Source organism: Equus przewalskii, chromosome 1 (genome assembly GCF_037783145.1).
Source record: "Equus przewalskii isolate Varuska chromosome 1, EquPr2, whole genome shotgun sequence".
Taxonomy (NCBI): Eukaryota; Metazoa; Chordata; class Mammalia; order Perissodactyla; family Equidae; genus Equus; species Equus przewalskii.
The window spans coordinates 28,095,174-28,109,552 of NC_091831.1; the positions used below are offsets into that span (position 1 = coordinate 28,095,174).

The window sequence follows — 14,379 nt, forward strand, 5'->3', positions numbered from 1 at the left end:
TTTAACTACGCCTAGCATTTTAGTGAACATTTTTATTAGCATTTTATTAGGTACCTACAGTTTTGATCCAGTGGGCTTTTCCCATTTAGAGTGATTTTTTTTCTAATTACAAAAGTAACTGAAATATTATTTGTTAAGAATTAAAACAGTCTAGCTATGGTTACTTAGAAAGTGAAAGTCCTTTGGAATTAAGTTCTTGGGAGTTAATCACTTCTGACAATTCGTGTATATGCTTCCTTTATAAACCTTCTTTATAAGAATCTTTAAATCCTATTTTAGGAACCAGCTCTTCTCTCTGCTCAGTAGTTGAAGTTTGGGTTCTTAAATTATAGTCCATGTTTGTGAGGTGCTTTAAGATTCCCTTAGGCATAAAGTATGCTTTATGGCTCTGATATGCCAAGTGGGCTGGACAGGTTTCTGGTATGAGAATTTTCAGAAATTCCAGAATGGAGCTGAAAGGCAAGAGCTGCATAAGAAGGTAAGACTGGGATTTGGGAGCTTTTGGAATGAGAAGGAAACATTGGTAGGCAGAGATAGAGATCTAAAAGGTAAATATGGGAAATGAAGAATTGTCAGAGTTAAAAGGAGCCTGGGTGGGCAGAATCTAAACCCCGTTATGCTCAGACATATTGCATTAACTTTTGGAGATTTCTGTCTTGCAAACTTAGACTTTTTTCTTCTGTTATGCCTTGTGAGTGTGCTCTTTCAAGAGAGAAAGCTATATAAAGGGATGAGACAGATGCAAGTAGTCCATGTCACAAACTCCTAACATAGAGAGTCAATTGGGAGCTGCAGAGTTGGTGACCCTTTGAGTCCTGGCAAGTGAGATCTGGCAGGCAAGGATAACAAGACTTGTGTATCAGTGTTTCCTGAGGCCATTGCTTCTCCTTTATGGGAAGAAAGAATTTCTTCCTTTCTCTAGAAATATCACAGGAAGCATAGAAGAGAGAAACTGCATGGATGTGACCCTGAAAATGTACTTTTAGCTTTGCTTGATGTAACACAGTGAATTGAGGCCCTTGGAACTCAATTGTCGCTTTAATGATTATATAAGCTTCTTTGTCCTTGTCATTTTGCCATACATAAAATGGAAGGCAGAATTGAGAGCAGATTAATTGCAGTATAGATGGTCTCAAGCTGTCTCTCTAAACTCAGACTGGGTTAGGTCTTTTGCCAAAAGGCAGCCTAAATGTGGCAAGGGGCAAGGTTTGGTATGATGAAGAATTAGTTTGAAAAATGACTCCTGTGTGGCTTCATTGGCCCGGCTCTCTTCCTGTCTATTAAGCTCCTGACCTTCTGCATGCCCTGGCTAACAGGATCTCATTATGTTTTTAGGAGCAATAGAAGCAAATTTTTCTTGGCTTTGCTCCCATCCCCCCCCCCCCCCCGGCCTTGATATTGTCTCTTTCTTTTTTATTATATACCGATAAAAAGATACTTTTTTGGCAGGGATGGGGTGAGGAAGATTACCCTGAGCTAACATCTCCTGCCAATCTTCCTGTTTTTTTGTTTTTTTTTTTTGCTTGAGAAAGATTAGCCCTAAGCTAACATCTCTGCCAGTCTTCCTCCACTTTGTATGTGGGTCACTGCCACAGCATGGCTAATGAGTAGTGTGCACCCAGGATCTGCACCAGTGAACCCTGGCCGTGGAAGCAGAGTGTGCCAAACTTAACTACTACACCATGGGGCTGGCCCCCCCAAAAAGATAATTTTAATGTATACGAATGTTAAGTTATAAAGCTGATAATGAATATAATAAATAGCATTATTATGAAGTATAATAAAATGAACATGTGAATTCACCACCCAACTTAAGAAATTATTAATGCTGTTGAAGCCACCTGTGTTTCCCCTCCTCTTCAGTCATTCCTTTTCTGTTCTCCAGAATTTTGTGTTTATCGTTCTCTTGATTTGGCTTTGCTTTCAAAGCATGGCTGTTAAGTTTGCACGTTCCACTTCAGCGGCCCAGGGTTCACCAGTTCGGATCCTGGGTGCGGACCTACACACCGCTTGTCAAGCCATGCTGTAGCAGGCGTCCCACATATAAAGTAGAGGAAGATGGGCATGGATGTTAGCTCAGGGCCAGTCTTCCTCAGCAAAAAGAGGAGGATTGGCAGCAGATGTTAGCTCAGGGCTGATCTTCCTCAAAAAAAAAAAAAAAATAGACATTAGGGGGCTGGTCCCGTGGCCGAGTGGTTAAGTTCTGCACTCTGCTTCGGCCGCCCAGGGTTTTGTCGGTTTGGATCCTGGGTGTGGGCATAGCATTGCTCATCAAGCCATGCTGAGGCAAGCATCCGACATGCCACAACCAGAAGGACCCACAACTAAAAATATGCAACTATGTGCTGGGGGGCTTTGGGGAAAAAAAGGAAAAAATAAAATCTTTAAAATAGACATTAGGCAAAAATATTAAAAATATGTAGATATATTATGCATAGACTTCAAGTTGATGCATCAAAGTCTTAAGAGCTATGACAGCTGGGTGGTATGATTAAACTTGGATTTTTAAAAAATAAATTTTATTTATTTCTTTATTTTTGTTAAGGAAGATTAGCCCTAAGGTAACGTCTGTGCCAGTCTTCCTCTACTTTATATGTGGGTCGCTGCCGCAGTGTGGTGACAAGTGCTGTTAGGTCTGTGCCCAGAATCTGAACCTGTGAACCCAGTCTGCCGAAGTGAAATGCACCAAAGTCAACCACTACACTATGGGGCCAGCCCCTAAACTTGGTTTTTATTGTCCTTTTTTTGTGCTTTTCTGAATTAAAAAAAAAAGTTTTAATGGAATGTCCCTTATTTTTGTATTCAGAAACACTGTCTTTTTTTTTTTTAAAGTGGAGAGAGAGCTGCTGGCTTTCCTATGGGAGTTGCTGATCAGCTTTTGGGGAAAGGGAGGATAGTGCCAGAGAAACTCTGTGGCCAGAGATAGGTAGAAGAGTCTCATGAATCTAGTTTTGCATAGGTAGGGCATTTCTCTAGGGGCTCTGATGTAAGCTATGGAGAATGTCAGATAGGTATTATCATCATTACTCTTTTTGTACTGCCTATCTCTGAGGAGAAGTGAATGTATTTCTGGACTACAACCCCCATTGTGCCTTCTAATTGTCAAATTTTAGTTGATAGATTCCATCTTTGAGGAAGTAGCAGGTTAATATAAGGATGAATTCTATTCGCTCCACTTCTGTAGCACTGTAATCTGTTAATAGATCTCTCCAGAATGGACTTCAGTCTGGGTCCTATCAAAGCTAATTTGAAGTATCGTAAGCTGTTTCTCTGTTTTGGATATGCTGGTATGACCCTCTTTTTACCTCCATTTCACCTCCTCACCCACAAAGATCCTGGAAAGTAAATAAGCTTTGATGGTTCTGGTAGTTGGCAGTGATGGAGTAGCTCTTTCTTGGCCATTTGTGTGGGCTTAGAGCCCCACTATCGAGGTTGCCTTCATCTTTTTTAATGACTAGAATGTGAGTTCTGGGAGACCAGGAACCTTTGTTTAGTTCAGTGCTATATATAGTGCTTGGCACAGTACCTGCCACATAGTAGGTACTAAGAAAATATTTGTAGAGTGACTAACTTTGGCAGGAAGAAAAATGGCTAAGAGTTCATAGCTTTCCTGGTCATAAGTAATATGCACAGTGCAAGGAGAAGCATGGGCTGAACCCTGGTCTCCAGTTAATTTCTTTCTGATTCTACTGTCAATTTGTTGTGAACAATTATAAAACTCTTCTAGATTTTGTGGTAAATGGGTATGAATGATGGTGCTTATGGCTGGTGGATGGGGAGGGGTGGGAAAGGGAATGGACCTGAGTATTCAGAAACCAAAGGGCTGACACGGAAGCAAAGGGCATGGCCCTGATTTGGGCCATGGTGGCAGGAACGATGACAATAATTAGATGACTCTCAGGAACGTGGTTGGCCGTCCATCAGAGTATCAGAATATTTAAGAAAAAAATCTTCTGGGAGAATTCTTTTGCCTAGAAGAAAAGCAAAAATTACTCTGGTAGAACCTTGATTTTCATTCATGAATTTTGTGGGAGAGTGAGGGTAGTGTGAATGTTCTTTTTGATAATACACATGTTTATTCTCTATAGAAACATGGTCCGGATGATTTAGAGAGAAGGGTTTATTTTTCTTTACAGATGAGCACCGGCTTCACAGCGGCAAACTCTGTCTGATTATCCTTACATGTATTGCAGAGGTAGGTCTCACCAATCTTCTGGTGTTAACTGATCTCTTACAAAGTGCTATCTTCTTCTGCCCTTCTTCTCAGGTTCCTGACTTTTAGGGTCCTAAAGCCTGGGAGAGAAAATCTTTTCCCTTTGTATTGTTAGTCTCCTCCCACTATACTGTAAGCTCTGATAGCAGGTATTTTGTCTCCTTCACCAGAGTGTTCTCAGTGTCTGGCATATAGTAGAGGCTCAATTAGTATATGTTGCATGAATTAATAATGAATTGTGATATGATAACTGCTATAATTGAGAAATGGAGGATTCTAGCACTTAAGAGTTTTACACAAGAGAGTTAAGCCTCTTTAGGAAATATAATCCTGCCCCTTTGAAGCTGCTCATGTTGGGTCTTTTGCATTTAGCAAAGTGAAATAAAGAGCTCAGGTTTCCTGTCGGGGGAGGTGGAGAGAAAAGCCAAAAAGAGGGATTGGAAACTGAGTAAAGTTGGGCTGGTTGCAGTTTGGTGAAGAACAAGAGCCGAAGGGGAAAAAGAAGAGGTGCTTTGGCTTTGTAAGGAGGCACTGTAGGTTGGGTTAATCAGGCCTGAACTCACCCTGGATCTTGGTGGCAACACAGGTATGGCAGAACTTAAGTCAATTTAGAGCTAAATTTGTAACTTCAACCTCCCCCTTCCCTGTTCCTTGTTCTGATCTTTTCTCTCTTAAGAAAAATAGTAAAGATGGTACATATGGAGTAAAGATCTTTCTCAGTCTTTCCTTTTTTATGTTCTCTGTGAAGAGATGACCTACTTTTCACCAGGTGAGGGGTAGCTGATTACAGAAGAGCTGATTATTAGCAGTGGGCCTGGTGTAATTGCTTTTCAAAAATCTTTCTAAGAAAATCTTTAAAGAAGTTGTTTTCCACAAATTGTAACAGTTCATAGTAATTGGAGTCTGTAAGCATGTCAGATCTTCCCAAAAGGTGTTGGGAATGGGCCAAGGGATGTTTATTACTAATCCATGGTGAAAAGTTTTTGATTTTCCATCAGTCTTCAGCAAAGCCAGAGATAGATGGGGTCTTGCCTCCTGCTATGCTGCCTGTGTAGCAGTTTTCTCATGTTCTGCCAAGCCCATTCCCTGCAGAGCGCAGACCTTTCTTCTTAATTGTAGATCCTCATTTGGAGCCTGCACATGCATCGTGCGGCCCCTATGAAAGCCTTCAAGCTGTCACAAACAGAGCAGGCTCCTTAGGCAGATGGGAAGGAAGAGAGAATAGGAAAACAGATTCCTCTGAGCATTTGCCTTAAGTCCCTGTGCCTTAATTTTTATTTTTTGTAATTTGCTTAGAGATTTTTGACCAGTTAGAGATACACTGGGAAATTACACCCAAGTAAAATCTCATGGCTTAAGTGGGATTTGACTTAAAGGCTCTAGGCTCATCCCATTAGCTCTCCAACTGGTCCTTGAAAGTAGTTCTTAAAGTCCAAGGATTTGTATGAAGTGGGATAGATTATAAACTGAGATTCTTAAGTATAGCTCTCATTCCTTACTTTTTCTCTCTCTCTCTCTCTTTTTTAGGATCAGTATGCCAATGCGTTTTTGCATGATGACAACATGAATTTTCGAGTAAACTTACATAGAATGGTAGGTGTGACTTTTTGCTTCTCATTTTTTCGTAGAGGAAGTTTTTTTCTGTTGGCAAGTTCAGGGAAGATGAAATTGATCCTATTTAGAACAAATGTGGGTGGAATGTTGTGCTAAAGGGCTCTTGCTTGACTGCTGTTCAACAGACCCATGCCTGTTGTTGAGATTTTTTGTGTGTCATGGAGCTGTTTCTTACTTAAGCCAGGATGGAAAGATCCACAACCATATACCCATGGCAGTAATATTGGAATGTATCAGTAACATAGATTTCAACAAGGAGATGGGCCCAATCCTTTTGTTTTGAAAATGTAGTATGATCTTTGATTAGTTAAGACTAGATACTGTTTTATTTATTTTAAAGGTGGGGGAAATAGAATATGAAGGATCAGGGAATTTCCTAAAACTAAAACCTGGAAGTATGCTAAAAAATATTACATTGAGGTCTATGTTTGAAACTCTCTTTTTTTCTTGCAGCTGCTACTGTTGCTGCCTCTACACAGTGACCTTCTCTTCTTTTTCTTAATTATTATTTTATCAAAGAAAAATACAAGTATACCCCTTTTGTTGTTAGCAATGTCACTTGTATAGATAAAATCAAAGCAAAAACAACAGCCTTCCCATTTTAGTATGCCCTGATGCCATTTGGGGCTATTGTCTTGCTGTGAATCGTGTTTTTGTACAGGCCTGCACTGATAACTGAGAAGCATTTACAAGTTCTCCCTGCTCCATCCCACTCCCACCACTAGCAAAAGAGAAAGAAAAGTTAGCAACTCTGTACTAGTGATTTTATTTGCATGAAGAACATGATGATGAGCCATTGATGTCAGTTCAGGTTTCTACTAATTTCCTTTCTTTTTTGTGTGAAGCCTATGAGACATAGGAAGAAGGCAGCAGACAAGAACCTTCCCTGCCGTCCTTTGGTATGTGCAGTACTAGGTGAGTATCATCAAAATTGGTACTTTTCTGAGCTGGTGACAGGTTTTCATGATTAAGATATGGGCTGGATCCTGGTTGATGTGCTTCTTCCTCAGAGAAGAAGTTAGTAGTTATGTTTCTTCCCTGGCCCAAGAAACCGTGTTTATCGTTGAGTTTGATAAAGCAACCCCAGTGAATAGAGTGCTTAATTAAAGGGTGCTCTTGTTCAAAGGAAAAGATCTTTCCGGAGAGACAGGGCTAAGTCTAAGCTTGATATGTGATTTATATTTGTAAAATATTTTACTCCTGATCAAGATTTCAAATTCTTTCCTCCCTTTCTTGGTCCAAATTGATGCGTCAACTGGTCACGAGGCTTAAAGTTCAGGGTTCAGACATACAAAACTTCCTTTGAGTAAATTAAGCTGAGATGAGGCTGGCAGAACTGACAGGTAGGGGGTTGTATCTTAGGTAGTGTTTTTTTTTTTTTTTAATTAAGATTATGATAGATTACAACCTTGTGAGATTTCAGTTGTACATTATTGTTAGTCATGTTGTGGGTACACCACTTCACCCTTTGTGCCCTCCCCCAACCCCCCCCTTTTCCCTGGTAACCACCGATCAGTTCTCCTTGTCTATATGTTAACTTCCACCTATGAGTGGAGTCATATAGAGTTCATCTTTCTCTGTCTGGCTTATTTTGCTTAACATAATACCCTCAAGGTCCATCCATGTTGATGCGAATGGGACGATTTTGTCCTTTTTTATGGCTGAGTAGAATTCCATTGTGTATATATACCATATCTTTTTTATCCAATCATCAGTTGCTGGGCACTTAGGTTGGTTCCACGTCTTGGGTGTTGTAAATAATGCTGTGGTGAACATAGGGGTGTATGGGACTCTTGGAATTGCTGATTTCAGGTTCTTAGGATAGATACCCAGTAGTGGGATGGCTGGGTCATAAGGTATTTCTATTTTTAACTTTTTGAGAAATCTCCATACTGTTTTCCATAGTGGCTGCACCAGTTTGCATTCCCACCAACAGTGTATGAGGGTTCCTTTTTCTCCACAACCTCTCCAACATTTGTCACTTTTGTTTTTGGATATTTTTGCCAATCTAACGGGTGTAAGGTGATATCTTAGTGTAGTTTTGATTTGCATTTCCCTGATGATTACTGATGATGAACATCTTTTCGTGTGTCTATTTGCCATCCTTATATCTTCTTTGGAGAAATGTCTGTTCATGTCCTCTGCCCATTTTTTGATCGGGTTGTTTGTTTTTTTTGTTGTTGAGTTGTGTGAGTTCTTTATATATTATGGAGATTAACCCTTTGTCGGATAAGTAGCTTGTACATATTTTTTCCCAATTAGTGGGCTGTTTTTTTGTTTCAATCCTGTTTTCCTTTGCCTTGAAGAAGCTCTTTAGTCTGATGAAGTCCCATTTGTTTATTCTTTCTATTGTTTCCCTCATCTGAGGAGTTATGGTGTCTGAAAAGATTCTTTTGAAACTCATGTCAAAGAGTGTACTGCCTATATTCTCTTCTAGACGACTTATTGTTTCAGGCCTAATCTTTAGGTCTTTGATCCCTTTTGAGTTTATTTTTGTGAATGGTGAAAAAGAGTGGTCAATTTTCATTCTTTTACGTGTGGCTGTCCAGTTTTCCCAGCAGTATTTGTTGAAAAGACTTTCTTTTCTCCACTGTATGCCCTCAGCTCCTTTGTCGAAGATTAGCTGTCCATAGATGTGTGGTGTTATTTCTGGGCTTTCAATTCTGTTCCATTGATCTGTGCACCTGTTTTTGTACCAGTACCATGCTGTTTTGATCACTGTATATCTTAGGTAGTTTTGTCTGCCCAGAATTCTGCATTTTCCTCAGGGAAATGATCTTGACTCATAATCTAATTTGACTTGGATATTCAACCCTAGTTCCTAGATCTACTTGATTTTAGAAACAGTAATTAAGACTATATAATAAGCCTTTATTGACCCAAAGCCCCACAGACTATTTCAGTCAATATTTGTCAAACCAAGTGTGATAGTGAGATGAGATAGACTTTATAGCTTTAGAGCTGAATCTCCGGTCTCACAGATGTGATCCATAATTTCTTCTCTCTTGCTTCATCACTTGGTTCTTAGAAAATGATTTCTCTTTGGCATTTTGCATTAGTGCCATGGTATGAAATTTCTGTACAGAGAAATCTCCCTTGTATTTGAATTTATTGGCAGGTCAAGGTATCCTTCTGGAAGTAGGAGAGCGAACTAATTTTCTTGTTACTTTACAAGTGGCAGGTGGTGAAAAGTGTTGCAAAAAGTGCTGGGTATAAAATAAATTTAAGTGCACGTGAATAAAGATGTGGTTAGTGGATGCCATTCAGCATGAGTGCAAGGTGTACTCAGAAGGTTTTTTTTCCAACTCAAAGACAGGGAATGAATTTCATTCTGATCTAATTTTTCTTCTTTCCCCATTCAGACCTGATGGTAGAGTTTATTGTAACACACATGATGAAGGAGTTTCCTATGGATCTCTATGTGTAAGTACCATGGTTCATTTAATGTGTGCAAATCTATCTTATAGAATTGAGTGATAGGAAATTTATAGTCACAAAATTTCTGTGTATGTAATTCACTTCAGGAAAAACACATTTGTGTGTGAAGAAGTGTCAGGGAACATTTTATGACCTGGATTTGTATGTCTTTCTAGAAGGATGAGAAAGTGCAAACCACAATTTGGATTCTGCACATAACTTCATTATCACTTTTAGGCACATTGTATGAAGAGCGGGGCCAATGCATTGAAGTATGCATCATGTGTCCTGTTGTCATCCAAAGATATGGTCAGTACACTTAAGTCATTCCTGGGCTTTGGATCAGAGTAGCCAGCAGTAGTTAAAAGGTAGGGAAAGGCCAGAGAGGTAGAGCTTCTGGTCCATTCTTAAACTGCATTGTCCTAGCAGCCTAGTCAGAACTCTGCCAGCTAGGCAGATTATGTATATAGTGGCCTGGGTGGGAAATTCCTGCCTCCTGAGGAGATCTGATTGTCTGTCACAATTCTTTACAACCAGTACAACTAGAGGTAACTGAAAATCATCTTTTTTTTTTGGAGAAAGATTAACCCTGAGCTAACATCTGTTGCCAATCTTCTTTTTTTGCTTGAGGAAGATTAGCCCTGAGCTAACAACTCTGCCAGTCTTCCTCCACTTTGTATGTGGGTTGCTGCCACAACATGGCTGATGAGTGGTGTAGGTCTGTAACTGGAATCTGAACCTGTGAACCTGGGCTGCTGAAGTGGGGCGTGCTGAACTTAACCACTGGACCATGGGGCTGGGCCCCGAAAATCATCATATTTTAATAAAGTTTAAGCCTTTAGGCTTTCTCTCGCCTTTGCTCTTTCTGCAGTCTTCTTATTTTTAATGCCCAGGAATAGCTGTGCCACATTAGTGTGATCTCAAATATGTATATTATCTTTATTCCTTAAAAAGCATTTGAATTGAGTGTGACAACAGAATAGATACCTCCATTTTTTTGAGCAAGAGAGCAGTTTGGTGCACAGCAAGCTAAGTGTACCTTATTCCAATGCCAGGCCTGGGATCTAAGGAGATGTAAAGGATTGTACTCTGAATAGAGTAGACCTGCAGCTTTTTAGACTTCTTGTAGGCTATATAGTCTTTGTTTCCTAGGTCTGAAATAATGATACAAATTTTGCTTTTAGGTAAGTATGTTGTAGTTTGCATTTTTCCATAACTTTTGAGTATTTAGAAATAAGCCTGATATTTTATTTCAATTCAAAGACCATGAAAGTTCCTTTTTTATATCACTTGCCAGATGAATTTTCTACTTGTTTTAGATAGGATAGCTGAACCTCACTACTTTAGGGATCAGATTTGTTTTGCTACAGACTTTATTTCTATCTTGAATATCTTACGTTCTAGTTTTAGAATATGCTATTTGCTTTGTAGTATATTAGTATAGTCTCAGTTTCCTCATTTTCCAAGTAAGGAATCTGAGGCTCTGGAGATTAAGTGCTTTGCCGAGGGTTATTCTGTTAGTAGGTACCATCACCTGGACTTGAACCCAGATTTTCCTTCTGTAAATCTGAGGCTGTTACCATCCCTTCTCTGGTGTATTGGTTATCTATTGCTATGTAATCAACTACCCCAAAACCTAGTGGTTTAAAACAAACATTTATTATCTCACGGTTTCTCTGGTTCAGGAATCCAGGAGCAGTTAGCTGGGTACTTTTGGCATAGGGTTTCTCACGAGGCTGCAGTCAAAGTGTTAGCAAGGCATCTGAGGCTCTACTGGGGCTAGAGAATTTGCTTGCAAGCTCACTTACATGGTTGTTGGCAAACCTCAGTTCCTTGCCACGTGAGCCTTTCCATAAGGTTGCTCAACATGCAGCTGGCTTCCCTCAAAGTAAGTAATCCAAGAGAGAAAGAAAAGGAGAGTGAGAGCCCAGGATGGAAGCCATAGAGTCTTTTATAACCTAATCTCAAATGGCATGCCATTTCCATTGGTCACACAGACCAACCCTGATGCAGAATGAAAAGGGACTATACAAGGTTATGAATGCCACAAGGTAGGGACCACTGGGGGCCATCTTGCAGGCTGGTTACTACAGTTGCACAAATTGCATCATCAAGATTCAAACTCAAATCTCTCTGACCCCAGAGGCTGTACTCTTAACTTCTGCTGTAATAAGTGACAAAGGAAAGGTTTGTACAGGGCAACTAATGCTGACTGGGGCATCAGAGAACATATCAGAGAAGGTTGCATTAGACCTGAGTCTTGAAGAAGTGGGAGTTTTCTATGTGGAGGAGTCGGGGTGCACCTCTTATGTGCACCGAGCAGGGGACCAGCATGTTCAAAGGCTTGGAGGCTTGAATGTTTGGCATGGTTGGAGAATAGAAAGTAATTCAAGATGATTAGAGTGTTGAGTGCATGGAGGAGGGATAGGAGAGATTAAGTGGTTGATGGGGCACAGTTGAAGGTGGGGATGACATGACAAGATTATGTGTTCAGTAGATAGAGTTACCGGTATGTATCTCTCCACCCAAATCCTCACATTCCAGCCAGTGACTAAATATTTTAACTCCCTCCTCCCCCTAGTTCCTAACTTTTTTTGTGTTGCCTTGCTTTCTCAGTTACTTTTTCTACCTTCTCCCTAGTTGAATATCCTGAGGTTAGGGAAGATGGAGAAGATAATGAGGCGTTGAGGTAACAGAGGCTGGGCAGAAGGTTCCACCCTCAGCCTGAATTCACTTTCTTCATTACTACCCTTGGGCATATTTCCAGATCTTCGTTCCCCACCCTCCAGCCCTCTTTCCAGTTTTTGGCATTTGGAGCATCAAGTCCTTTTTAGGTGAACTTATCTGTTCCCAACTGGGCATCAGGCCAGGTTGCTACTCTCACTTCTCATTATGTACTGCTTTTCAGCAGCATACAGCAGAATGAGAAATTGAAAGCAAAATGAATTTCTGCCATTTCAGATAAATTTATAATCCTCCTGGTAAAATATGAAGAAATATGGACTGTGAAAAGACTTAATACTCAAAGCCAGAATCTGGGTCAGAAACGAAACAATTTCACATCTGTGTATGAATGCTGTAGGTACAATAATAATGAGGAAAAGTGCTTATACAAAAAAAAAAAAAAGAAACGCCTTGCCTAGAGCAGTAAGAGATGAGAAAACCCAGCCAATTTCCACTTCTGGCTGTACTTCTTGATTCTTGCTGCCACCCCTACTGCTGCCACAGGATTTGGGAGTGAGGGGAAATAGTCTCTGAGGAGAGTAAACTCTCCTTTAAGTTATTCTTATATGGAAAACTTGGACTCTTTGTAAATCACAGATTCCCAAACCTGTAGGTAGGCACCAGAAGAAAGTAGAGACTTCATTGGACTCTACAAGAAGATTTCAGATTAAAGTGGAATTGTCTTGTGTTGAAATAGAAAATGATTACATGTATAAAGGAAACTCCCCAAGAGTAAATTTGGAGTCATTCAGCCAGTATATATAGTTAAAACCGTAGCAGTTGTTTAAATTTTCTTTCTGCCTGGTAACAGTATAAGTTATTGAGACCACAAGGTTAATGATGTTACCTGTTAGGTGGCTGCAGAGGCAGGAACAGAGCCTAGGAACAGTGCAAGAGTGGATATTGATAGCTTTTGAATGCTAGGGTGTGGTGGCAGCAGGGGTCAGGGACATAGATAGTATGTCACTGCTGTTCTGCAGTGGCTCAGTGTTGGGATGGCATTGTCAGCAGAGCCAAGGTACAGGCTGTTTGGATCCAGGCCATGTGAAAAGTGCTGGCATCCAGGAATGTGCTGTGCCTGAATGGTCATGCATGGGCAGCCTCCAGCCACCCTTGCTGACTGCAACAAAGCTTTCAGCACCAGGGACCTAATCACTATCACTTTAATGAGGACGTTAATAGAAGAGTTTGTATATTCCTAAGTTAAATCATGGCTCAAACAAGGGCATCCTGTAGCTAGTGACAATTGCATTGAACAGGAGATCACACCACAATTTCTAAAAATCAACAAATGATTTGGAAACCATTAGGATGATTTACACTACAGTTTATATCACTTAGTAAGTAGTATTGATACAGATTATTTTATTTAGAGAGTGAAAGGGAATTACTTAAAATTTTTGATGTATGTATTGATTTGTATGTTAATTTATATTTATTTGTGGTTTGTAAAATATTTTTAATATCACTCCTGAGGATACTGAAGTCTTTTTTTAAATTTTTTTTTAAGATTTTATTTTTCCTTTTTCTCCCCAAAGGGCCCCCGGTACATATTTGTGTATTTTCAGTTGTGGGTCCTTCCAGTTGTGGCATGTGGGATGCCGCCCCAGCATGGCCCGATGAGCAGTGCCATGTTTGCACCCAGGATCCGAACCAGTGAAGCCCTGGGCCGCCGAAGCAGAGCATGTGAACCCAACCACTTGGCCACGGTGCTGGCCCCTTGTTTTTGTTTTCATTTGAGGAAGATTAACTCTGAGCTAACATCTGCTGCCAATCCTCCTCTTTTTTGCTGAGGAAGACTGGGTCTGGAGCTAATATCTGTGCTCATCTTCCTCTACTTTATATGTGGGACACCTGCCACAGCATGGACTGATAAGTGGTGCATAGGTCTGTGTCTGGGATCTGAACTGGTGAACCCCGGGCTGCCAAAGCGGATCGTGCAAACTTAACCACTATGCCACCAGCTGGCCCCCAAGGTTTTTGTTTTTGGGTGGAGTTTTTTCCCCTTTGACAAAAGTAGAAGGGACATTAACTTGATTTAAGAAAGGCAGTGTAAAACCTTGAGTATTTAGCTTCTTGGTTCACAGATTAACTTACTGATTTTCTCCGTATTATTCTCTCATGATCTGCCCATTGTGTTTCTAGACCCCCACTGTCAGGCACTTATAAACAAGATTGCAGTGGGATGAGCAGTTTGATGAGTTTTGACAAATGTATACATCTTTGTAATAACTATCCCAGTCAAGATATGAAACATTTCTTATCTGCCAAAAAGTTCCTTCATACCCTTTTCTAGAGGATGCTAAAACTTTAAAAATGAATTGTTTTAAATGGTGGAATTTTTAGCCGTGAAAGTAAAATATAATTGTAGAAAATTTGGAGAAAAGAGAAAAAGAGAACAGAACTCACCT

The 14,379-nt window shown here is 40.2% G+C and overlaps 1 protein-coding gene across 19 annotated transcripts in view; it reads left to right on the forward strand.

The window, feature by feature from the left end:
- ARMH3 (armadillo like helical domain containing 3) overlaps positions 1 to 14,379 on the forward strand; it is a 173,211-nt gene that overhangs the window by 41,775 nt on the left and 117,057 nt on the right. For all 19 annotated transcript variants that reach the window (XR_011522416.1, XR_011522399.1, XR_011522417.1 and 16 more), the window contains 4 exons: positions 4,137 to 4,195; positions 5,741 to 5,806; positions 6,673 to 6,742; positions 9,190 to 9,250. Coding sequence is in view for 9 of the 19 variants with exons in the window: in XM_070558320.1 (XP_070414421.1) it covers positions 4,137 to 4,195; positions 5,741 to 5,806; positions 6,673 to 6,742; positions 9,190 to 9,250 (256 nt within the window). In the remaining 10 variants the exon portion in view is untranslated. The remainder of the gene's footprint in view (positions 1 to 4,136; positions 4,196 to 5,740; positions 5,807 to 6,672; positions 6,743 to 9,189; positions 9,251 to 14,379) is intronic.